This window comes from Larimichthys crocea, chromosome XI (assembly GCF_000972845.2).
Source record: "Larimichthys crocea isolate SSNF chromosome XI, L_crocea_2.0, whole genome shotgun sequence".
NCBI classification, from domain to species: Eukaryota; Metazoa; Chordata; class Actinopteri; family Sciaenidae; genus Larimichthys; species Larimichthys crocea.
In genome coordinates this window covers 3,616,826-3,642,892 of record NC_040021.1, presented here as the reverse complement: position 1 = coordinate 3,642,892, position 26,067 = coordinate 3,616,826, and the positions used below count along the sequence as shown (strand labels likewise).

General features: G+C 41.6%; 1 protein-coding gene across 1 annotated transcript in view; it reads right to left on the bottom strand.

Moving 5' to 3' along the window:
• Positions 1 to 8,194: 8,194 nt before the first annotated feature.
• The window catches only part of LOC104932462 (exostosin-1a), an 85,672-nt gene continuing 67,799 nt past the window's right edge, over positions 8,195 to 26,067 (bottom strand). The window contains exons 8-11 of the mRNA XM_027284607.1: positions 22,103 to 22,192; positions 15,344 to 15,504; positions 13,463 to 13,634; positions 8,195 to 9,186 (exon numbers count right to left, since the gene is read on the bottom strand). Of these exons, the coding sequence (XP_027140408.1) occupies positions 9,001 to 9,186; positions 13,463 to 13,634; positions 15,344 to 15,504; positions 22,103 to 22,192 (609 nt within the window). The 3' untranslated portion in view covers positions 8,195 to 9,000. The remainder of the gene's footprint in view (positions 9,187 to 13,462; positions 13,635 to 15,343; positions 15,505 to 22,102; positions 22,193 to 26,067) is intronic.

Below are 26,067 nucleotides of genomic sequence, written 5' to 3'. Positions count from 1 at the left end.
TTCATAATTGATTCATAGATCCAGACCGACACTGTCCTTCAGTTCAGACAATGGGGGACTCTCACACCCACCAGGAAGAAATAGGCTGGCAGCAAATCGGACTTTCTGACTGCCTGTCAGGTGTGTGGTGTGTGTGTGTGTGTGCCTCAGTACCCTATATTCATCACGGGTGAATGCCACTATGACAAATGTGAGGGGACAGGCTATAATGAGAAAACATTGTTGGAAGAGAGTGAAAGATGGACGACTGAATGTGTGTTTGTGAGTGAAAGGAGGAAAAAAAAAAAACAGAGGGTGAGAAAGTTCTTCCAAACACGAGCAACAGGCTCCTCTTAATGACTTCTCTCCCTCATCTTCTCCCCATGTGTCGTATAAACCCCAATCACCAGAACTAATATCTAGACGACTCAGGAAGAAGGGGAGGAGTATTTCTGGGCCTCGACTTCCAAATAAGTCCATTTTGTCACGCATATTTGAGGAGCGAGAGCAGAGGGAGGAAAGAGAGAGTGGGAGGGAGAGATTTGAATATTTGTATATATTATATTATAGAAATATCTATATATATATGCTGCGAGTTCGCTCCTCTCTCCCATCACGCTCGCGCGCAATCAATTCCCCATTTCATAACCTTGGAAACTCTTAGGTCAGGAATCAATGAATCTCTCATGAAAAACGGAATAATTATCCAAACTCTATGATACACAAGATGGGGTTGGATATGATTTATTCATTTTTTTTTTTTATTGAGGCAGCACTTCATAATGAGCCGTACGAAGATGAGATGGATGCTGACGGCTTACAAGAAAAAATAAAAAAAAAGGGAGAAAGGCGATGAAAGGGAAAGAAAAGGGCCGGCTGTGTCAGGATGGTGAGTCAAATGGGCTGATGGAAAGACGAGATGGATGTAAGGATGTCGCGGTTTCCGTCTGCAGAACTGTATGATGGAGCTGCCACGTTTATATTTTGTGGAGAAAATGTTTTCTGGTTGTTCCTCGGCCTCAACCTCTCTGTTGATTTACAGAGTTTCCTGATGGAAGTGAAGTAAACTGTAGCTGTGTTAGCTCAGATTTACAGCCGGGTTGCCCAGACTGTGAGCTCAGAGCACTGGCAGAGTGTTTGTCCACAGCTGGGGTTCAGGCTTGTCAGGCCCGGGTGTGGTCAAATGTAACGGGTGCGGTGAGAGTGTTGTGCCAGAACCGGAGCCGGGCAAGTGGGCAATGTAACCAGGCTCGTAGCTTCTATGGAGGTAATGACAGAGGTTAAAAGACTGAGAGGACGGATGGAGGAAGCTAGAAGAGAAAAGGAGTGAAGTAAATTTGGGATGACTTTTGTTGTTTTTGTCTAAGTTGTCCCGTTTGTCGATGCCGCGATATCTCGTTCTCAAGCTGAGCATTGATATTGATTCTGCCGTAACCCATTACATAAAAAAAACAACACACTGTATTTAATTGTCTTTTATTTTGAGCTATTACTCCCCCCGACTACCTGAATTTCTCACACGCGACTGCGCTTTTATTTAGAAAAAGAAACAAGCGATAATTAATCATAAAGTGGTCTTCATCTTCATTTTTTGTTGTCAGTTTTTAAGTATGTATTTGTTGGATTCTAAAATAATTAGGCTTTTGCAGCCTGTAAATGTTTTGACTTTTAACATGATGGAATAAACTAATTAAAAAAAGTTTCTAACACTAAATTATATATAGATATATATATATACTATATTACATGTATATCATCTTCTCTGTTGGCATATTATTAATACAGCTAATTTCCAAAAGTACATTTTTTTTGCATTCAGTTTTGGCTCAAAATGAACTTGTGATTGGCTGAACCTGTGTTATTTTAGACTGAAGGCTAAAACAGAAGCAAATCTACCTCAAACCCAATAAAATAAAATATTTATTTAGCAGATCATTATATTCTTGATTTTTCAAACATAATTTTTTCAACTGAACTCGCTCGTTCAGTAAAAAGGCCTTGGGAATAGACCTTTAAATATCCTCCAACGTGGTTAACTAAGAGTGACACAAAACTAGTAATCATTATGTGGGAGACGTCCTCGTGGATCTTCGGGGATATTCGATCTCACTGTTGTACGTCGCTTAAAATCCTTCTGTGCCTTTTACTCTCCGGCTGTCGGATTTATTTTTTCTCATGTTTTTTTTGTGCTGCCTGACTTCCTCTGACATCGGCAGTAACAGGGATGCTCACTGTCCAATAAGTACAAACAAGGAGAGGGGGGGAGTGAAGCGGTATAGTTTCCTCCTGAGGGAACCCATGGATGATCACATCCAATGACTAACACTGACCCGTATTGATCACAGTGGAGACGAGGCCCTTTAACATGCTCTTACAGAGAGGAGGGCTTTGTGTGTGTGTGTGTGTGTCGCCCCTGAAAAGATAAAAAGTATCTGCTGCAGACGGCAAGATATTATTCTGGTCTGGACTCCCTGTTGGCAGCTCTTTACAGACATGAAGCTTCTCTCTGTGCTTCGCTGACTCACATCGTATTCAGATGGAACAGAGGCAGACAAAGCAGGAATAACAGAATGAATATGCAGGAGTCACAGCTATTTGTGCCTGACCCGTGCACCTTTATTGGTTCATTATCTCCACGCACACACACACAAATGCAAAACAGCGACTTAGCTGCACAGAGTGTGCTGCTCTTCAAATTGTAAAAATACACACCTGAAACTGAACATTCATGACTATTAGAAATCTGGTGTTCAGACCAAGACTCAAGACTTTGTAGGCATGGCAGATCACGTCTTGAGCTAAATAATGACCTGCTGTGTGTGGGGGAGCAACAAAATGTATTTTAGCCACTTAAAAGATCAATATTAACTGAACGGTATGCTGTATTTAGAATAGTTCTAACCCTTTCTGACAGGGTACTGACTTCTAACATATCAATCATAGAGGCTGGAAGATCTCAGCTCTCAGTAATGACTTAGACAGCTTATGCTTTGAACTGCTTTCAGACGCGGCTAAACCTCAAAAGTATTAACGTTGACTGGGCTGTGGTGACGTGTACATCCATAGATCAAAGCCAGAAGGCTAGTATTGTATTGTGTTGCTTGGCAACAATGCCGTCCTAGTACAGCTGCAGAACGATTTGTGTCGGCGGAGCCAAATAAATTATTTAATAAACGAAACCGTTTATGATTACTGTAAAAATAATAAAAGGGGCTGTCTATAAAAGAAATATCGCACTCGAGGCTGTGAAGTTATACCTGATATCAGCAACAGCAATCCTTCTCATGTGATGTTACTTAAATATACTGTAGCAAAGTTCTATCTATTATATATAACTACTGGATCTAAAACAGACTTTTAGATTGACTGTGAAGTTATTTCAATATATTTAATTTAATTACCGTAATTTTCAGACTATAAGCCGCTACCTTTTTGCGGCCTATACAGCGGTGCGGCATATTTATAGATTTTTACTGGGGGCCACTCTCTAGCAGTAAACGCAAAAGTGAGACAGACATGTGGGGAAAGATTATGCGCCGAAGAAGACGCTAACTAGTTTTGATTTTGCGTATCATGCACACGACTTCATCATGGAAAACACACAAAGAAATACATACGATGCAGCTTTTAAGTTAAAGGAAATCGATCTGGCCGTCAAAGAAGGAATTAGAGCTACTGCACGTAATCTTGGCATCCCGTGTTGATGGCATACTGCCGATTTTCAGGCACAGCTTGATGTTACAACATGAAAACCTTTCGGCCTATATATGTACAAAATGTATTTTCTTTTAAAATGTAGCTGGTGCGCTTATATTCAGTATATATTCAATAGTCCTAGTAGTTTTTCTGTCTCTCAGCAAATCAGTGGTCTTCTTTTGATAGATTTGATGTTTTATATTACACTCAGGCAGACATCCTGGGTCAGATTGCGACTCTAAAAGAACTTTTAAAGAACTGAGATGCAGCTGAGACCAGCTCAAGAACACTGTTCCCAAGCAAAAGCCACACAAAGAACATCAGAACTAGCCCGCACAGTCCCTGTATTAGGTTTCAGATGCATTTTATTACCTTAACTGCAAGCACGGGAACAGACTAACTATAAAGGCTTATTTAATATTCGGCTTAAACTTGTTTTCCTCCGCTACGAGCTACAGTAGGCCGTGGTATTGCTACCGGTCTCAAGAGTGCTCTTAACTCTTAAACAGCATTGTTATACATATGATAATATGTACATTATGATCTCGCTCTCTCTCTCTCACACACACAAAAGCGTGCACACACAATGTTTTACAGGCTGCAGGGACCATAATAATGCATCATAAGAGCAAGAGGAGAATTCCCTAAAGCAAACTGAAATGAAAGCCATTGAAGCTCACACTAAATCATCTGCCGGCTCTGGTAGTTTGCCAGAGAAAAAGAGAGTGCACAGTGAGAAAGGAGAGAACGTATTGGGGGGAAATAGTTTAGGCTTAATGGAAAATGGTTCAATTCTGGTCTCATACACTGACAAATGTGACTGAAATCCAGTGTTAGTACAAATGATGTCACTTTATGTTGACAGGCCTCTGTTTATTCCCACTAATGTACGAGTGTTCAACACTCTGACTGTCTGTGAGAGGAGTCTGAGCAGATTTTCAGTCGGTTATCAGAGAGAACTTTAAACCATCTCTAGATTTTTAGGCTGGCAGACAGAAATACTCTGAAGGTCGTGATCAAGGTTAGACGAATGTGAAAAAACTTCAAGGCACAATGAGGCGTAAGCAAACATGCTGATTTAGATTTACGACGCAGACAGAGTGTGGGAAAAGTGATAGACAGACCAAAGATGATAACATTTATCGAGCTGTATTCGACATTACGGCTGCAGCTGATGCTTATTTTCGTTCTAGATTAAACTGTTGGCCGTTTCTCTCCCCCACACAGTTATTCGTTTATTTATGAAATGTAACAAAATAGTGGAAAATCCCCATCACAGTTTTCCAAGGTGACTCCTTTGCAGGTTTTTTCTATTCATAGCTGCAAATTCTCACATTTAAAAACCAGTTTGGCGTTCCTGCTTGAGATTATCTGTCCGTCCACAAATAGATTAACTAGTCGCTTCAGTGCAAACATAAGACGATGATAAGAAATTAATGTGTATTCAAAGAAACTAGAAAGCAAATACATAGAAAATCATAGTACAACCTGCTGCCTATACAGTATATGGATTTATGTATGCAAATGGCACAACCTGTGGTGGTTTATGAAGGCGTATGAGAAGCTGAACTGCCTAAATTAAGAGAAATACTTGTAGTAAAAATGCCCTTTTATTGTAAACATGAATATAAAATTATTTATTAGAACCTCACATAGTGCGCCTGTGTAACTCTATTAACAAATCTGCTGACGATTTCATTATTAACAGCTCCCAGTTCTGGTTCTGGAGGCAGACCCTGTCTCCATATTTAAGAGTAGGGCTGGCTCAGCTGAGTCCTAAATTGTCGCTTATAGATCCCAACCCCACTGTCTCCATCATGCTGCGACCCTGTTTTAACTTCAAACCCCACCTGGAGCATTTTGCCCACCAGACTTTGATACCTTGTTCAGATTTGTTCATTTTTCCTTGGTTGCTTCTAAATATGTTGCTGTTTTTTATGATTGGAAGTTTGCACATGATGTTTTTTTATTTTGAAAGTTGGCTGGGTTCTCTGTGCCTTTTCAGCTCGAGCTGCTCTGTGTAAACTGACGTGGGCTGCTTGTGACGTCCATCAAAAGTAGAACAGACGCAAATTCTCAGCGGAGCCGAGCCAAAACCCGCTTCTGAAGCAGACTGCGGTGCTTCCAGCGGGGTTTGAAACATTGACTAGAATGACGGTGATTAGCTCCGGCGTACACGGAAGGCATCGCATCCGTGCCTGGTGGAATTTGGCCTTAAGTTAGGCTGCATGTGACTAATGGTTCTCATGGATTGCATCTCCTGCTGTGGACCTGTTTGACATCCACTACAAATACTATTATTGTACATCTCCATTAACATTTATAGTTATTAGAAATATTATTGTACCTGTGTGTCTTTGTCTCCCTCTCTAACTCAAATCTCTGCCCATCATGATCTGGCTCGAGGTTTCCGTCTCTTAAAGGAAGGTTTTCCTCGCCACCGTCACCTGATGTTTGCTCATGGGAGGCACTGTTGGGTCTCTGTGATTAATATTATAAAAAGTACAGTCTAGATGAGATAACGTCTGTTATAATTTGGTACTACGTCAGTCAAACTGAATCATGTAAAGATGTTTCATGAAAGGAACGCAGCCCGTCATGACCCTGCTGAGAGAGTTTGGAGACGCGTATCATTTCAAGAGAGACTGTAATCGCGACATGATGATAAAGTGATCTCGGTTATTATTTCTGAGAGAGGACACGAGGGAGAGAAGAAAAGATGGGGTTAGATGAAGGTGGTGTAAACTGGAAAGTAAGATCAGATGATTGGAATTATTGTCTCTGAGAGGAGGGAGGAGACGGAAGGTGAGAGGAAAGAAAATCAATGAAAGATAGATGAAGGGAAAGACAAATGAAGAGTGACAGAGGGGATGAGGGAGCTTCCAGGAAAGACGGTTGGTTGGCTCCTTTATGGTCATGGGAACAACCCATCATACTGTACATGAAAGAGCCGTGGCTGTGAGTGCGTAGTATATACTGTATAATTTATTGCATCAACTCATTGTTGATGCATTGTGACTATATATATATAGATTAAATATGATATTTATGATGCGTTTGACACAAATACATTGGAGTAGTAGCATGAGTTTTTAAATGTCAGGCTTGCAACAACATTATTAAAAAGACTTTTTTTTCCATCTGTGAATGTCACAAAGTTTTATCACTACAAGATGTTGGAAATAAAGCAGACAAGAGAAGGTTATCGACTCTTCTGCTCGCTCTCGAAAGAATCCCATCGTGAAGCACGGCGCGGCCCTTCTTCTAGGCATTCTCGCCGTGATTAAAACTTAAGTTCAGACAAGCATCTGGTGCAAACAAAACAAAACACTCACCTATCATCGCAGAGGCGTTCTCTGCAGCAGAGCTCGATCTTCGGCTGGTAGTGTTCCTGAGTGGGAAGCCGGTGAGGGATCGTGACCTTTTTCTCTGCACTGCTGCATCCCACTGGTTGGATATTGGCACAAAACATCGGTGAACAGCAGGTTAAACTCCTATCGGTTTGAGAAACATCCACACAGATGTAATCCTGACTGTTTGTACTACAACAATATACAATGTCAGTGTATTGCCAGCGGCAGTTTTCAGTTGAGGTTTCAGTTCTGTTATATGTTGATGTAGCAACCTCAATTTGCAGTGTTCTGTTCAGACAAGTTTAAAGCAACTTTGTGTAACTTTTATCCCATAAAATAACTCATTTTAAATCATGATCATGCTACATGGACCACCATCTATCACACAGGAACAACAAACCATAAAAAGTAGTCAAACTCTTACCAAAGTCAGTTGGAAGAAGGGCGCAAACATCTTTTCCTTCTCTTCTTTCAATGAAGAAACACTCTCAACTTCTGATATAACCAATGAACGCAGCATTTACGCTCTTCAGCAGCCGCCGTCGTTGATTTCGGGCAGTCACTTCTCACACATCTCCCGTTAAACCATGCGTGTAGAGCTTTCAGTAGTTCCTCACAGGATACTGATTGAACACAAACGCAGCTTGAAGGCTTGAAAAATAAATTTACTACTTATTATTTACTCACTGGTGATGGTCATGAAAAATCTGGTTTCCTATTTACTATAGCAACCTCTCTTGTTTATGGTATCACTGTAATAAGTACCATTGAATCGGGTGTCCTACCATTGATATTCTGATGGCAGAAGGCCTGATTGTTCATACCAATTAGTAAATAAGGTTCCGGGGCTGTTAATTGGGAAGTTGCATATCAGTCTATCAGCAATCTGTGCAGTGTGCAGAAGAGGCGATATGATATTTCTGCAAAAAGTTTGCATACACCTGACTCTCTGCAAACTGGACATGCTTCTTGGGCGGATAACTCAATGAAGATTGGACAGTATTTGCCTTTATTCTGTTGGATGTGTATAGATGTGCACATACATGCAATGAGTGCAATTATTCTATCTTTAAACAACAACAAAAAAACTTAAATCAGACAAAGTGGACCATGGCAAAGATCAAGAGAAATAAGGAAAGACACCAAACGAAGAACGCTGTTGAGACGTGGCCGCTTGTCATATAACATAACATCTCTTTATTTTATTTTTTTTTAATTTTCTTCATACAGACAGGAACTGCTGCTGAAAATTTACAATAGTATACAAGAGGCATATTGCCATTGTCTCTGGGTGTTTTTGGGGGGTAGCAGCTGTCGCATGGTTGACCCAGAATCTACAGTTTGTCCCTTTTTTTTGTCCACAATATGTCTTTACTGTACATACACAACCTCAGAAAGTGTGTCCTTTGACTTTATGAACCTATAACTCATAAATCTCTTCATCCTGTTGTCCAACATTATACCGTTTACTCCTCGACAGTCCAACTTCCTCAATAAATACAGCTCTTAATATTATTTTTTTTTTATTCAAACACATTATGTTTTTCATGTCCTTGTACAGTTCAAACCATGCAACACATATGTCTGTGGTCAGGACTGTCTTGAATGTGTCCAGCTCTTTGTTGCATGTGTATCCATGCATTCATATTAATTTATGTGTATTGTCACAGATGGTGGATACGCACAGCTACTCGCTGTTATCAACCACGCATACAGAATCAGTGTGTTTTTTTTTCTTCCATACAAATACACAGTTAAATGCCTTATGCGTACCTCAGTGTTTTATCATTTTTATGTCCAGTGCATGTGTGTGAGTGTTCTTTTATAGCCTCACAAACCTTCACATTCAGAGTGTGTATTCTCGTCGCAGCCTCTCGAACAGGAAACACAAGAACACACACAGAGACACGCAGACATGCCCAGCCTCTCTTACTTTCTCCCTGTCAGTGATTTGGTGTGTTTCCTTGTGCATTCACAGCTTCTCAATGTCCCTGTATTTCTTCCTCAGGATTGAAACCTGGTCCCTGAACAATACGGGGTCCAGCCTCATCTGGGAGTGCACCAGGGGCATGAAACCCAGCCAATGACTGAAGGCGTTCATGCAGGTCTGTCGCTGGGCGAAGTGGTCTGGGTCGGCCCACCGAGACGCCTTGGAGCCCTTGAATTAGAGAAACAGCGAGATAGAGAAAGAGAGAGAGGGGGGTGATAGAATAAATGCATTAGGACAGCAAAGGGATCAATCAACAGCTCTGTAGCTGTGAATGCTGATTATTATTACATAAAACCAGTCAGCTGAAAGAAAACTTACAGTTTAAAGTTAAATTAACTTAAAAAATGTACTTTTATGTAAGAAACTAAATCACATAAACACACAACAAAGGCCTGGTCACTTCAGAAAGTGTCTCAGCAAAACTAACCTTCACTGTCTGTGTGAAATATTTGGTTCTAATAGTTTGGTGGTGTTGGTGTGAATGTACCCTGAAACCTCAGTCCATGCTAGGCCACAGAGACCGCTCCGGAGAGCTTGGGCCCCCCATCGTCTCCAATTTATTCTAGGAAGATGTGAAAAAACTTCTAGCTCACTCTGGATCCAGTGTGAGATTGTTGGGGACAGTCTGAGAGGGACTGAGGTTCAAAGACGCTGAATGTATTTTAAGGATGCAGCTGTCAAAAAGCTACAACAGTTTCATTTCGCAGTAGTCCAAATGATTTTCTGAGATTCTGTATTGGGCTAGACATGCTTGCAGAGGTTCTTTCTCTGTACTGGGCTGTTAAATCACCTCTGACCTTTTGTTCTCTGCATCGTACACCTCTGACAAGTCGACCAACCAGTTCTCTTTGGTAGAGCAAGCGATCCGACAGAGGAAGTTAAATGAAAGCGGACACAGCAACACAACGAGCTACAATAGTTTCATTTTGCAGCAGGCGGCATGCTCGCAGAGGTTCTTTCTCTCTGTTATTCCCCTCCGGCCTTATGTTCTCTGTATTGCACATCATTTGATTCGATAAAGAGTTACTGAAGAGGGGGGAAAAAAGCTGTCAGAGCAAACTGCTAACTGCTCGCAAACTGTCAGTTATCACGGCGTTGACGCAGCATATTCAAAAGACTTATTTGTAACACGTCTCATAACTCAAACAAGTCTGCTTTTTTTGAGATTATTTGAGGAATTTAATTAAAGGACAGATGATTTCAGTCTCCTTGAGGATGACACTGAACCCTAAACTGCTTTTCATAGCAGGCCCCTGGCCATCAGCGCTTCGAGTGTGTGTGGGCGAATGAGAAACTTTGCAAAGTGCTTCGTGCTATCCAGGTCAAAACGTACTTTATTAATGCAGTCCATTTATCTTATTTCAAGATTCACAATAAGCTCAAAAAGAACAAGTAGAGCTATACGTGTTAGCGAGATGAGGACTTGATGTTCTTCTTTATTCGGTTACTTCAAGCCGTCTGTTTTTTTGTAGATGATTTCTGCTTCTGTTCTTCAATAAAAGGTTGTTGGTGGCGACTTTCTGGATTTAGACATCACACTGTTATACATCACAAGCCAGGAGGGGGGTTGGCATCAAGCAGTGCTGCGATGCATCTGAACTTGGCTTTCAATTTGCTTCTTTGTGGTTGGTTTTTAGAAGTGTTTGTCTCCTTGGCTCCAAGGTTAAACGTCTACATACAGTAGACGTGAATGAATAGTGCTTTGTTTGTCTCCAGAGAAAGAATCATTTTGATTGTAGAAACAAACTTAAACAGCTGTTTCCTATGAACATGGTGTCTCTGTTGTAGACCATGGAATTTTTAACATCCCTTAACATCCCATATGACCGCCGTTATGATGGTTCGGGGGTCGTAGGAGTGCCTCCATGCTGGTGAAGGTGCTCCTTATCGTGGACAGCTTGTCATAACGTGGCAGGAGGTGCAGCTCATAGTCAAACCCGCTGTATCTCCCACTATTTGTTTGCACCACCTGCTCCTCCGGAGAATCAGGGGTTCGTCATCCTGACAGAGCCGGTCGACCTGACCAGCTGGTTCCCTCCGTGAGAATCTCCTGAGGAGTTGTTGACACTCCAGCAAACAGCAGCACGGAAAGTCAGACTGGCAGAAAACTTTAAAATGAAGTGTCTTTCAGGTATTGTTTGGAAGTGCAGCCTGCTTTGGGACTTCTTGGCTCCAACGAGTGACTAACTCACTCTGCCAAGGTGCAGATTTTCAAACCGAAAACGTTGCAGCAGTTGACAGATTGTATACTTGTTGATGGTTGCAGCTGTTTGTCCAGCAGTTTGACACAAGAAACCACAGTTATCACCCTGATACCCCCAGTAGGATGCTGGAAAACTGGACTGGTGCAGCCAATACCACCAACGAGCGTAGTCCTTTATCTGGTCTAACATTGGGTGATCCATCTTCATCTTCATGAGGGCCTGATGGTGTTAGAGTTCCAGTTTGGGTGCCATGGTGGTGCAGTGGTCGCCTCACAGCAAGAAGGTTCCTGGTTCTTTGTTCTCTCCGGGTACTCCAGGTTGCAAGACATGCCGGTTAACTGATGACTCTAAATGGCCCGTAGGTGTGAATGGTTGTGACAGCTCCACCTTTTGCCCAAAGCCCCCTTGAGACTCTGATAAGGATAACTAGTTATGGAAAATGGATGGACAGAGGTTCCAATCCTTCAATGAGATATCAGATCATTCTCTACAGGTACAGTTGAAGGTGTTGGTTGTGTGTCGTTCCCCTAAGTAGCTTCCCGAATAGCCGCTGGACGACGCCACGATGCTTTCGTTCTCTTGTTGCACCGCGTCCTCACCTGGTTATCTGAGATGGATTGCAGAGGGGGGACGGGGCAGTCCTCAGGTGGCTGCTGGTAGATGAGTTTGGAGAGAGGGCGGCTAAGAGCGAGGTGGAGGGCAGCAGCCCTGTCTGATAAACTGTGGCATGGGGGGCATGGAGTTGGAGCAAATTCATCCTGTACGCTGCAGGAGGTACTGAGGGTCAGGTAGAGTAATGAAACTACAAAAAAAAAAAAATTGTTTGGCACTCTGCTCTTAAAATACAAAATGAATGAACGAATGATAAATATCAGTCATAACTTCTGTCTGCTTGATCAAATAAAAATGGTTTCCGCTGGTCAAAGTTGCCCCTCACCCCCCCTTCGTCATGTTAAATGCCTGTCTGCTGTTGCTTGAAGCAAAGTAACAAATCAGGGGTGAGAGAGGGGGGGGGGGGAGGCAAGAACAGAGAGGCACTCAAAAAGAGGAAAGAAAGGAAAGAAAGAGTGAGGGAAGGAGAGAGTAAATCTAGGTTTGCCGTGCTGCCTTCACAATTAAGACATTAATCACTGAGTCCATACTGCCGAGTCATCGTCCTGCCTGTGGACAGGTCATCAATCAGATCCTGACATAGGGCTGGCCACATGAAGCACACACACTTTCACACACACACACACATGCACACATAAGGATGGAGTAAGGTCAGTGCTGTATTCAGCCTGAAGCTGTCGCTCATTCAACACGAGGAGGTGAATCTCTTTCCATCTTCTTTTCTATTTTTAAAAAGGCAGTCAGGGAACCGTTCTCTCTAAAGCACATGGCCTTTAAACCACTTGTCAAGCGCTCTCAGAGGCACCGAGTGGACTTTCTGAACCACTAGCTGAGCTATGGAGCAGCACTTCTCCATTTAGTTTGAATCCCGTGCTCTGCTGGCACTCGCAACAAGACGCGGGTGACATAACACACATTCCTGCCAGTCAAAAGAATGGACAGCGTCTCCGTGACGTCTTGAGCTTGAAGAGCCGTCTTGAAGCCACCATGCTGGATGTACTGGCTTTTCTAAAAATGGGCAAAGACGTGGATCATTGCTGGACCTGAGCCGAAATGAAGCCTGGGCACTCACACAAGCCATCTGTAACGGCACCTACTTGTCAATCAAAGCAAAGCGCTTTATAACTTTAAGCCTAAATATAATATGAACAGATGAGTTGTATAAAAATTCACCCTCAGTACAGTTGTCATGAACAAAGAAATTAGCTACAGAGACCAAAACTGTTTCTTGTACCAGGCTGTAAACATGTTTATTCACCAGTTTCGGCATAGACAGTCGCCTGTTTTTATGCACGTTTTCAATTTTAGAGTAAAAAACCTGAATGGAAGTACGAATATACACGAGGCATGAAAACAGAAAATGTTGACGATGATGAAAACCCTTACCAGGATGAACCGTAGAGACTTAATACTCATATTTCTATCGTGTTTCCCATTTGAGCTTTGACTGGTGCTCTTTTAATTATGTCATCTTGTCACGCTGTCTTCTCCTACAATGGTTATAAACGAACCAACTCCAGTATCACAGTAGATAAATGTGCTGCTTTTCAGTTGGACTTCCCTCTACATTCGGATCAAACCGTGGCTCGTGTGCTTGTGTTAGTGTAAAGCTGAAGCTAAAGCTCCACCTGGGTCATCATGGTTTCCTTGTACTGCTTCTTCTGCGTGACTTTGATCGGCGGCTGCTTGGTAACGGCCGAAACCAAGAAGTTCATCAGGATGTCTTCGCAATTAGCCATGCGGTCCACCGTGGTCAGCAGGTTGGCCGGTACGTAGTGCGTGAACAGGTAGTGGTAGTATCTGACACGCATAAAGGAGAAAAGACAGATGAGGTTAATTGCGTATTTATTTCTTTTTTCTTTCTAAAAGCTGCACTTTTATTCTCTTCTCTTCTGTATGGTTGCTGTGTTGCACTCTCAGCAGCATGGGAGCACTAGATCACTGTCAGCTCTGTTACCTCCCTGCCAAGGTCTGCTGTCCCTCCCTCTCTCTCACACACACACACATATATATATCCCACCTTTCCTTCTCACTTGCTGACTCATATTTTCCGCCTTGCGTTGGCATTTGAGTTTTTAAATAACAAAAGGACTAAAGAGTCGCATTGAGCGTCCTAACAATAGAACAATGAGGGAGCTGTTTATCTGCGTGACAAGATGCTTCAAATCCCATCGGAGAGCAACACTCTTCCCCGTTCAATTTAACGCTCTGCTTAATACTTCAATTTAGCAATTTTTCCTTTCTTTCAGTCCTATAGCTTTGTGTTCCTGACAATCATTTCACAAGACAACAGAGAGGTGGAGAAAGACTGAATTATCCCATTTCCTTTTCTATTACTCGGCTAAAAAATAAAAAATAAAAAGTGAGTGGTGAGAGATGACTTTTAATGTGCTTTGTATCTCGTGGAAAAGAAATAAATATTTCTGTGAAGCTGGGATAAATCAATCTGGCAGGTGATGCAGAACCACTGCACCACGGGGAGAAGTGACGACGGCGCTGGAGGAGAAAGTTTGACTACAGTGGGAACAAGATGGACTGATTATTAATTCAAATAAAATGTTTGTATTATATCATCATCAAGCTGTGCAATAAAGCAGCGTTATATTCAAAGTTATGTAAATAAACAGAACTAATGACCTCCAGTTGATGAAAACAGACATAAAAACATAGTTTCATAAAGTATTGAGATGCTTAATATAAGACCTTGTGCATCAGTCACAATATATATATATATAGATATATATATATATATAATAATATATTATATATATATATATAAATAGTTAATTTCAGCTTGAAATTCACCCACTGAATTCCTGCATGCACTCATGTATTTCAATCAAGTTCAGTTCGTCTTCTCTGCTGCATTATTTCTTACAGCACAATGTGGCGGTGCTTTGCGGCACAGAACACGACGACAAACAGCTCGAGATTGGAGAATTTCAGGCTGAAGGATCAATCACTTTAAAAATGTTTAGGATAGGTTAGGAAAGGGAAGGGATCATGGGTAATTACGGTCTTAACTGCAGGCTATCGTGAATATTTATAGACTTCCATCTTAAAGGGTGACTTCTGTATTTGTTAACCTGGACATTATAAAGTGACCAATGGGGACCAATGGGTTGACTTTGGTCAACATATTAAATAACAAAGTGGGCTACACTGTAATCCTTGTGGGCGATTGCATACTGTAAAATATGTCCATTAAACTGCTTGATTTTGCCTCTGACCGACCCAAATTATTGTTGGTGCCAAGCTCGGGGGATCGTTGGTGTTCCTTTGGGTGCTCTGACCCAGCAAGAGAGACTTGATCAAGCAAATGGTAGAAAAACTATGATTTATCCGTAGAGTCCTTTTCATAATGTTGCCAGAAACTTTGCCATTGCCCGCAAATATTATGTTGTAACCTGTCCTACAGCTGAAGTCCTCTCGCTTAATCCTGGACCCAGTTACCCTTTCACAACCTGATGTTTTATTGTTAATCATTTGAATGAGTGATTTGTTTGTACCTGTGGTAGAAAGCTGCCCCTGTAAGGACCATGGAGTAGTCATTGGTCCATTTAGAGGTGTAGCCCCAGCGGGATCTGGAACTATCCCAGTAATGGCTCCTTGCTGGATAACCAACGATACGCTCCGGAAAGCTTTGCCATACAATAAAGGCAAAATCCACCTGTGGGAGCAGAAAGTAAAAAGAAAGAGAATATGAGGTGGAGGAGATGTGATAGGTGGAAGGGGAAATCATTTAGAGGAGGTTAATAGATATAAACAGCTCATTCAGAATATCAAATGGCATTTAGCCTGCATGGCCTTAATCAAAACAACAGCTTCTCTGCGTTTCAGCATTTCAGCATCGTGGCCAGTTTCCTTCCCACCTGAAAACGTCCCCTTTAAATCAAAAGTAACTGAAATATCGACTTTGTAACAGATTCATTAAACATTTTAAGTCATAAAACTTGATTCTCACTCTGAATCTCAATGGACCTGACCCTTGAATTTTCAGATTTCCTTGGGCTTGATCAAGTCATCTTTAAACCAGAGCAAGAACCGTAAATCAGAGTGAGACTGTGAAAGACTGACTGAGGAGCTCTACTTGTTTTTGTCACTATGATTACCAGTTTTACTCAGACATCTACTAAAACATCTAAACTCTTTATTTGTACATCTCTTTTCATTTAAAAACACATTTTATTTTCCATTCGTGAGTCTTGACTTGCAGCACTTTTCACTCAGTGGCTGCACTGAGCGTGTTTTCTATTTTCTGCTCACTGAGAGTTAAAGAACATTCAGATTTGCATAAAACGCTGTCACTTTTCACCCAGCCGTCCAATCACAGTGGGAGGACAAACAGATTTTAAAACCTGCTGGTCTCTCCCTATTGCACGTGCTTTAGAGAGCGAGTACTCCACCATGTACCGACACTTTTTATATTCAGAATTTGTCGATAACAAAAAAACTATCTGCAAAATTAGACACTTGCAACACGAAAAAATTAACGGTTACCTCTCCACAAAGCAACCTTCATAGCAAGCGTCTTGAACTTCAGAACAGCGTCTGGAATTTTCAGATGGATTCATGCTTTGGTGGCCTCTTACTGTGTTTATTATGAACCTACTTGACAATAAAGCGGTCTCAGAACCAGAATCACTTTTATCGGTTGGGTATGTGTACACATAGAAGTACATACACAGATATAGACACAAACAAAAACAAGGACAGATTGTACAGATATGAATATAAATATATATAGTTCCCAAATCCCAATGGGCCATACCACAGAAGGTTACTGAGAACAACAGGGCCAAGGTTCTGTGGGACTTCAGCTTCCAGACTGACAAACAGGTCCTGGCTAACCAACCAGACATAGTGCTGGTGGACAAAGAGCAGAAGAGGGTGGTGGTGATAGATGTGGCGATCCCGGCTGACGCCAACATCAGGAAGAAGGAACATGAGAAACTTTAGAAGTATCAAGAGTTGAAAGAGCAGCTGGAACAGATGTGGAAGGTCAAGGGTTGCGTGGTCCCCGTAGTAGTGGGGGCACTTGGGGCAGTAACCCCCAAACTGGGAGAGTGGCTCCAGCAAATCCCAGAAACAACATCTGAAGCCTCAGTCCAGAAGAGTGCAGTCCTAGGAACATCGAAGATACTGCGCAGAACCCTCAAACTCCCAGGCCTCTGGTAGAGGACCCGAGCTTGAGGATACCACCCCACCAGAGTGAGAAGGAGATTTTATCAAGTAGCAATACAATTTATGGACAGTAGGACAATAGAGCAGTTCACTTTGTTTGCACCACCTAGAGCAGATCCATGTCTGTTTGCTTTTGTCTTTGTTTGCCTCTGCAACTCCCTTTCCGTTTAGTCTTAACGCACCTTCAGATTAAGTCTTCCCTGCACACACAGAACAACTCAAAAGCCATCAAGTGTGTGATTCACAAGCGCTGAAGTGGCTTCCAGAGCTGCATATCCTTCGTATCTCTCTCCCAACTTCCCCCCCAATAAAGACGAAATTTCCTGCGGAGTCGTCTGGAGCACCTGGTGTCCTTGGAGGAGGGAGCTTGAGCTACCTGAGAAAGTGCCTCTTTTGAATTCAAAAACACCGCTGAGACATTCAGGCAGAGACACACCAGAGAATAAGGGGGGATCAGCACATAATGAAATACTTGGTAACACACACACACATACACACACCACCTCGGGAGCCGGGGGAGAAAATTAATTACTAGAATAGTAGAGGTGGAGAGATGGAGTCAGAGGGAGGGGAGCACCGAAAGTGGATGTTCTTTAGCGATACCTCGCGGCTTCTGTCATGAATCGCGTGAGCAATTACTGTAAAGCGCCGGCCCTAAGCCGGGAGAAAGGTTGGAGCTGCCATTCTCGGCGTAGCCCCTGACGAACGGACGTGTGTGTGCACGCGTTGGTGTGTGCTCGCACACGTGTTTGTATGCCAGCCGTGTCAGATGTCTCGGCAGCTGTGCTGAAAGGATTAATGATATCATGCAAATATAATTTCGCCTTCAGAGATTAAAAGGCTCTTTATAATGTGAACTGGCATGTGTGTGTGTGAGTTAGAGAGAGTGACAGAACCCAGATCCTTTGCACTCATGATCTGTCTGTCTTTATTACGGTTTAAAACAGAGGCCTGATATGGCTGAGGACTGAAAGTTGAAGCACGTGTGTGTCTCTAATACATACTAATAGATTCTACAAGGCCGGACCTGATCCCAGGAGCTGAGGGTCAATCCAGAAACAGACCTGTCACAAATCTCTCCCGTCATTTGGGTTTTAACGTGTCCAAATGTTATAAGATGAAAAGGAGTTACATCGCATTTTCTCCCTCCGTATGTGGTCCTCTCTCTCCGAGTTGTGTTTTCAATCTGTTTTTTCATTTTGCTCCCTTTGAAGCAAAGCCACCGCCGTGCTTTCACTGTCAACTTCCATCTGCTTTCAGGGCGATGAAAGTGAAGAAAACGCGCCTTAAATCTGAGCTCGTACACAGCAGTGCTGTGGTTTTGATGAAGTTTTACCAACAGTCTCAGCGTGTGATCCCGAGACGACCGGCTGGGTTGTAAGGTCCACACCGCGGCCACGGGCGGCCAACGCAGGCTTGCGGTTTGAAGCATCTTTTGAATTATAGCTCTTCTCACCAGGTGCTCTCGGTAGTGGGTGGTTACGTCTGCTCTTAAAGTGCTTTCTAACATTCATCCCGAAAAATCTCTCCTGTCAAACTTTCACAAAATTGCTGTCAACTTTTCTTTCATTGATTTTTTTTTTTTGCAGCTTTCAATGCTGCACCGAAAGACCATGATGGTCTACTATTACATCCCATACCACCAGACATACTAAGTGCTAATGATAAGGAGTGTGACAATATCGATTTCTATATCAAAATGACATTTGATAATAAAATTTTGCACAGCTGACGATTCTCCCAGTACTCTACTCTGATAGTTTTTGTCTGATTGGTTCACAGCGATACATTTAACACGAATAAACACACCTTAACATTGTAACTAAGATGAATTATTCCTTAAAAAAAGTTGAGTCAAGAAAGGTTGTGCTGTTATGTTTGTGCAACTCAAGATGTCAATCCAAGTTTTTTACAAGTTTGTACAACTTGAAATATCTTGTTGGTTTCACTACAAAAACTGATGATGGGACAAATTTTCACCACCTCTATTTTAAGTTTAAGGAACTCAAATATATACATCTAAACAACTTAAGATTCTTAGTTTGCCACACTCAACAATTTAAGGCTTGGCCATCTTAACATTTTAAGGCAGCCCAGTTACAAATTATTTTAAGTTGAACCAGCTTCTTCTTCTTTTTTTTTCCACATGCATCATATTTAAAAAATGTCTTCCAAAGGACAGAACACAGCAGTATGCTTGGCTTCTCAATGAGAGACAAAAGCTTTGTCAGGTTTTTTTTTTCCAGTCGTATTCCCTTCTCTAATCTCTCTTCATGGAATAATCATACATTTATTGAGCTGAAACAATGTAATTATGAAATTGGCACAGCCTTTTCTTACGCCGAGGTATTATAATATGAAAAGTGTAATGTTCTCTCTCTTGCACATTTTCACTCACTTGACATATTTCATCTCCTTTCAATAAATCCCCTCACCGTGTTAAAAGGGCAATTAGAGCATCGGGTTAGTGAGCACAGCGGAGACTCACTTCACCTCCTCTTTACGATTCCTCCCTCTCTCGCTGACATCTTCTTCTTCTTACTCTCGTTTCATAAAACAAGCCGTTTGCCCATAAAAGGTTTAGTTGTACAAACTGGCTCACATTTCTCTGTCACAAATTGTAGTGCCATAAAGTGTGATTGTGATCCCATCAGCGTAGGAAAAGGTGAACATTGACTCGCTCCCGTCAATAAAACATCTTAGAGTTTAAAGATATATCGGCTCTCTTGGGCTCATTGGGCCTCACGATCTATTATGGATCGCAGCTTTTACTCGCTGAACAGAAACGAGGTTGCTACTTGTAATGACTCCCAATGCAGAAGCACTCGTTTAGCATCACATAGGAGCTGATCTTTTTACCGCCTGCAGACATAACCAACTCAAACCATAGCTACCACGCTCTACTGGTTGAAATTTGTTCTACTACATTTGAATTTACCAACAAGGTGAGGAGGGGGTGGGTTTAGTTACCCTTTAAATACTATGATGAGGCTTAATTCAAGTACTTCTATGTAGTACACTGGGGGTAGTGTCGTCTCAATTCGAGTACGGCAAGAGACGCAGCGCTGCTGACTTGTGTTTCTCTTTTTAAATGTGGAAATTGTACAAAAAAATACAGCAAATAAAGATAAAAAGAAGTTCAATCACCAACGGTTCTGTTAGACAATTGACATCGACGTCAGCTGTATTTATAGGGAAAGATTTCAGCTGTTTTGCTAGTTCACATTGACAGCAATGAACTGGCGAATAGTGGGGTAGCTTTTATTGTGAAGCAGTCACAGGAAATGCAATGTACTGAGGTAAGCGCAACTGTTCATCGAAAATAATGCAACAAAACAACAACAACGGCCAGTTTTTGAGCTTTTCGGTCAATTTCAGGGGAGTAACAAAGCAAGACATGGTCCTAAGACAGAAATGTCCTTGGTTTAAATGAAAAGTGACATTTCAAAACAGCTTTTAACAATTGAATACATTTAAGTACAGAATACAGAAGAAGTGGGTTTATTTTTTTTGTCAAAAGACGTGTTTTGATTCAGTTTTGTCATTCACTTTCACACCTCGATTATAAATCCCACAAGGTAAAACCTGAGTCATATTGAGTTTAAATAATCTAAAATAAAAAAGAAGAGGTGTGTATGTGTGTGCAGAGTTTTAGTCTTATTAAAAAAAGACACATTATTTCCTCTCTTGACAACGCTTTAGACGACTCACTGGTTTCTAATTTCTTCTAGAAACACGTGTCAGTAGCAACAAACCGCTGAAGTGTTTCCTATCCTCTCTTTTAAGTAACAAGTGCGACTTTAATCAAAGAGGTGCTCTGTGTTTTGACAGTGTAATGATACAGACACAGAGGTAATGGCTCTCGTAAAACTCCTGACTCTGTGAAGGCACTTTGGTTTTCATTATTCCCACTTCAGTGCTCTTTTTTATTCTCCTTTTCTTATTTCCTCTCGCCTCGATTTCCCTTTTTGCTCTCTGTGCTTTCCGTTCACTCTTCTTATTACTTTACTTCCTTCCTTCTTCATCTCCTCCTCCGTTTTCTCCGTCCTCAATGTTAAGTTAAATTAAAAGAACACAATCATAGTCGCATCTATCTCAACACCACTCACTGCCCGGTAATTTAATTAAGGCTCGATCCTGAGCACCCTGGCGACGTGGTAAATCACTGAGTCTCCACAATACTGATGTGTGTAATTCCGTTTTAAATCTGTTGTCTAACTTTGTTGCTTTGTTAAACTTCCTCCTCGTCCTACTTAATTCATCCGATGCATTCGAAATCATCCTTTAAAAGGCGAAGCCATTGAAATGTTTGTGGCAATTCATTTGTAATGAATGGTATTCATGACCGTGCGTGGACTGACTGCCTCATTTCAGCAAGGATCAATACCGTGTTAAAAACATCGCCACCTTAAAACCATGCAGATCAGAGCTGCTTCTAAAAACATTTCCAGAGGCGGGATTTCAACGGTGCAAGTTGTCGAGATCCCTCGACGTGTTTTCACAGTCAAATGTTTTAAAAAGTACAAAAACGAATCTTTCAGTTAATGCCAAAGTGTCTTAAATGTGTCTTCATGAGATGTTCATGCAACACCAGGCGACATTACCCGAGTTGGTGAAACAACTCACTGAGTTAATGTTAGGCAAATAGGCAAACTAGCCCAGTGACAGCTGACGTTTGCTTGCCCAATAAACCTGAAAGCTTTTTCCTTAAATGCGTAATGTGTGAAATATGTAAGCTGGCTCCAGCTCATAAAATCTGACGGTGACAGTTGGCATTTCACACCGTTAAAATCAATGTTTGCCAGCATGAAATAAGAAAACCTAGGTCAGCTAAATTTCTGCTGTAATTCTACCTGACATCTGACAGAGTTGCACTTTCAGGCAGCGAGTCACAGTGAGTTGGTTTCTTTACTTAAGCTGCTCGGTGATTAATTCAGTAATTGAGATTCTAATCCAGATGTCTGATAATCTTTGTCTTGGGGATGTGGCCGTCTCACCTCATTTTGTTGATAAAACATCTGTCTCAGTTCACCAGTTTATGAAATAAGTTGCTGTTAATTGCGTGATAGTCATCAGCGACTCACCTCATTTGTTGAGAGAACCGAGTCTTCATCCAGGCTGAGGACACCGTCAGTGAGGATGACGTTGTGAGGGAAAAAACGACTGCTCATCGTCTGGAGAGAGAAGACAGAAAGAGATAGCGGACACTATTTTATCAATACACTGTGAATATCCAATCAAAGTGATGGCTTAAAGTTCACATCCCGCACTGCCACAACCAAAGTGCAAACCTACTTGGCAATAAACTTGGTTCTTATTCAGATTCTAGCTACTCCTGAGGGATCCTAAGGTGTTCCCAGGCTAGATGGCCTATGTGGTCCCTCCAGCGTGTTCTGGGTCTGCCCTGAGGTCTCCTTCCAGTTGGACTTGCCCAGAACACCCCCAAAGAAAAGCGCCCAGAAGGCATTCTGATCAGACGCCCCAAAGGAGCAGTAGCTCTACTGGAGCTCCCTCAGGATGTCCTTACTCCATGTCTAGAGTCCAGCCTCCCTAAAGAGGAAACTAATTTTGGCTGCTTGTATCTGCGATCTCATTCACTCTCTACCCAGTTCTCACGGCCGCAGATGGACCAGAAATGTAGTTATACATATAATATTTCATTTCTGCCACATTCTGTAAAAAGAGCCCCCTATATCTCACACACTAGACCTTTAAAGCTTCACTTTCAATATACACAAGGCAAGGTATATAGATATATAACTGAAATAAATCTCCATGTTAACTGCTGTCACAGCAGTGACGTCTAACATGGATCCGCTGTCTGAAATAAAGTAGATTGAATTTACATCCCCAGGGGGTAACATTAAGAGGCTTATTTTTGCAAAGTAAGACCACAAATATCTGCAAGGTTAATGTCTCAGCTTAATGAGTCAGTGCAAATTCATCAAGAAAATTAAGCGGAACATCAAACGAATTTGAACACAAATCCCCCTAAATTCCCTCCAATTATTTGAAAGTGCCACAGAGAAAGAGAGAGAGAAAAAAAATGCATTAAATCGTCGCTTAAAGTGAGAAAATGTATTTTCTTTGGATGGATGCCTTATAATCACCGGGCAGGTAATTAGTTCAGTCATGATGGGTGTTCATAGGAGTGGAACAGTCCCTCAGTTTTCTTACGAGAACCACCATCGCAGTGTAATTGGCTGGAATAAATTAGCCTTATAATCAACTGCATTCATCCTGGACTAATGTTGTGAATGTAATGAATTCATAATATCAGAGATTTGCATGAGTAAGAAGAAACATATGCACAATCACATGCACAATGCACACACATTGTCTTGCAGCCTTTGGAGTCTTTACATTACAACTTCGATGCATTTCCCCAAGATCCCTCAGGTCACCTTGTCAGATATTTATTTCAAACGGTCTCTGGTTGATTGCTTGTGTTTGTTTCATTGTTTTTCTTTGGATTGTGCATTTGCTAGCTTATTAATAACAGTTGTTCTCAATCTGGGGGTTGGGAACACCAACCTGATTACTTTGATGCATCTCAGCTCTAAAAGGTTCAGCACCACTCACCAATGTTAGATCCTGTTTATCCTGCAATGTAGGTCTATATTAAACTTCAAACCAGGATTAATGTGACTATTCAGATCTTCTCATCCAAGTTGAGCTTGACAGATCATTCTTGACGAAACAAACTCAACTTCAAGCAGCTGATGGAGACCCCATGATACAATTGAAAGGCTCTAGCACAACTGAGAGTTCAAGAATGATCTGTACAGTAAGTCAGTCTATCCACAACTTTGGTTCAGACTCTGTGGCTGTGAAGTGAAACCAATATGAAGGTGCCAGAAACTGCAGTCCCTCAAACGTCCACTTGAGGCTGACTGCAGAGTGAGTCAGTCTCCATAAGTCCCCATGTTCAAATGTCCAACTTCACAGCAGAAATAAACATGTTTACAGCCTGGTACAAAAAACTTTTTGCTCTCTAAAGCTAATTTCCCCGTTCATGACAACTGTACTGAGGGTGAATTTTATAGAACTCCTCACTCATTCGATTCATATTAAGGCTTAAAATATTTGTGGTGCCCAGAGGATAATCCTAATGGCTTTGGTGATCTATACCAGTTTAAGATTATCAAGTAAACATTGCCATATGAGCATGTCAGCATGCTGACGTCAGTGTTTGCTCAAGTAACGTTGTGCCAAGTACATGGTGTGGGTCTAATTTTTATGATTTGTCTCAAAATGATCATTTCACATCTTTAAGCCGACACAAGCCTTTAAAAACCTGATAATGGCTGAACCCACCTGGGCTGCATGTCTGTACCCCCTGCCTCCCTCTTGCTGGTGTCTATGCCTTTCTGCTCTGGACAGAGATTAATCCCACTGAGATCCCTGGCAGTTCAATGGTTTGAACTTATCTTGTCGCCTCCTTCCACCCATTTCCTCTCTTTATATTGCTATGACTCCTGCTACTTCAAGGGAGTCTTTGGAGATATCGTCTGTCTTTATGCCGCCGATATATATCAAGATGTCTGTGATTACAGTTAAAAGTCAAAGCTAACACAAAGCCATCCGGCACCCCCGTCCAATGGAGAGCCACTTTTCTCATGATGAACACTCCTGTCCTTATTGGCTTGAGAATGATGCACTTGGTACAAAGAATGATCTTTGCTGTTTGACTCTTTATAAATCAGAAAATTTGATTTTAAATACAATACAATGTGTGGTGTGTATTAGAGTGACAGAGACTTGAAATAAAGCTGCTCTCACCTATTTTAATTTTAGATTTAATTATTTAGATTTAACAACGTCATATAACGTACTCATGAAGCCACGGAGAATCAGAGAATCAACGAGCTCTTTTCATTTTACAGCCCTGACTTATTTATTTTAGTTCACTTTCATCGCGCTCAATCAAACCCAGCACAGGCTGTTTTCAACAAGAGTGCTGCTAACATAAAGTGTCAAAAATAGAAAGTTAGCGACTAGCTGGTGAAGAAAGAAGAGTTGGTGGAGAAACAAAACAGAGATAAAAGGACTTGGGAATGGACTTCCATTCAACACGTAAACATAGGGTTGCTAATGGTTGAAATATTCTTCGAAAAATGAAATAAATGATAAAAAAACCTGTTGTACTCTTCAAAATACTAAAACATAATGTGCTTCACATCCATGTTAGTTTTGCGCTAAAATGTAGGCAAGAGTAACTAGAGGTCAAAAAACACTGCAACGGGCTCCAAAACTCCAAATGTCAGGAGTCACCTTTTCCACCGAGCTATAGCTCTGTTTGACATAACTTCACTGGTAAATTTTCTGAGGTGGTACAGTTGGGAAATAAAGCATAAAAACTGTATGCCACGTATAAAAGACGAGGAAAAGAAATGAATCCTTGACTTTTCTGCGTTCCTTTCATTGAAATACAAACATCAATTTCCACCAGGTCTTCATGTCAAAAAAATGTTTCTACCAATGAATGGAATACAGCATAAAACTAACAATAAATAATGAACTGAAGGATATACTTTAGGTCAACGCCAGACCATCAATTCCAGTCTAGTCTGCCGTCCTGACCTTCTGTCTAATCAGGTTTCAACATTAGGTCCCGCTTGACCTTTGAACTATTCGCTTTTATGCCCTTTGCTATAATTCATACGCATACGTAAGAAGTCAGGATCGATGCTGGAGATTAACTTATCAATATAAAATCCACGGGGTGGGGGCAAAGTGATTGATGAAGGTAAGTACAGTCGACATTAACAGTGATATGGGTCCATAGGTCACTCCTTTGATAATATTGATGTGTTGGTCATAAATGCTGAGTAAGCAGGATCTCACTTATAGCAGAGCTGAGCTACGAGGAACCCGATCCTGATCAACCAGTCACACTCGACCCCTGTGTGTCTGATGGGTTGGTAAATGATTTAAATTTGTACGGTCCTCAATCATTAAAGGGGCTCTGACCTGACCTGAATCCCAAAGTACCTCCAAGTCAGTCATCTAACAATCAAGCTTCAAGGTCCAATGTGGAATATTTAAG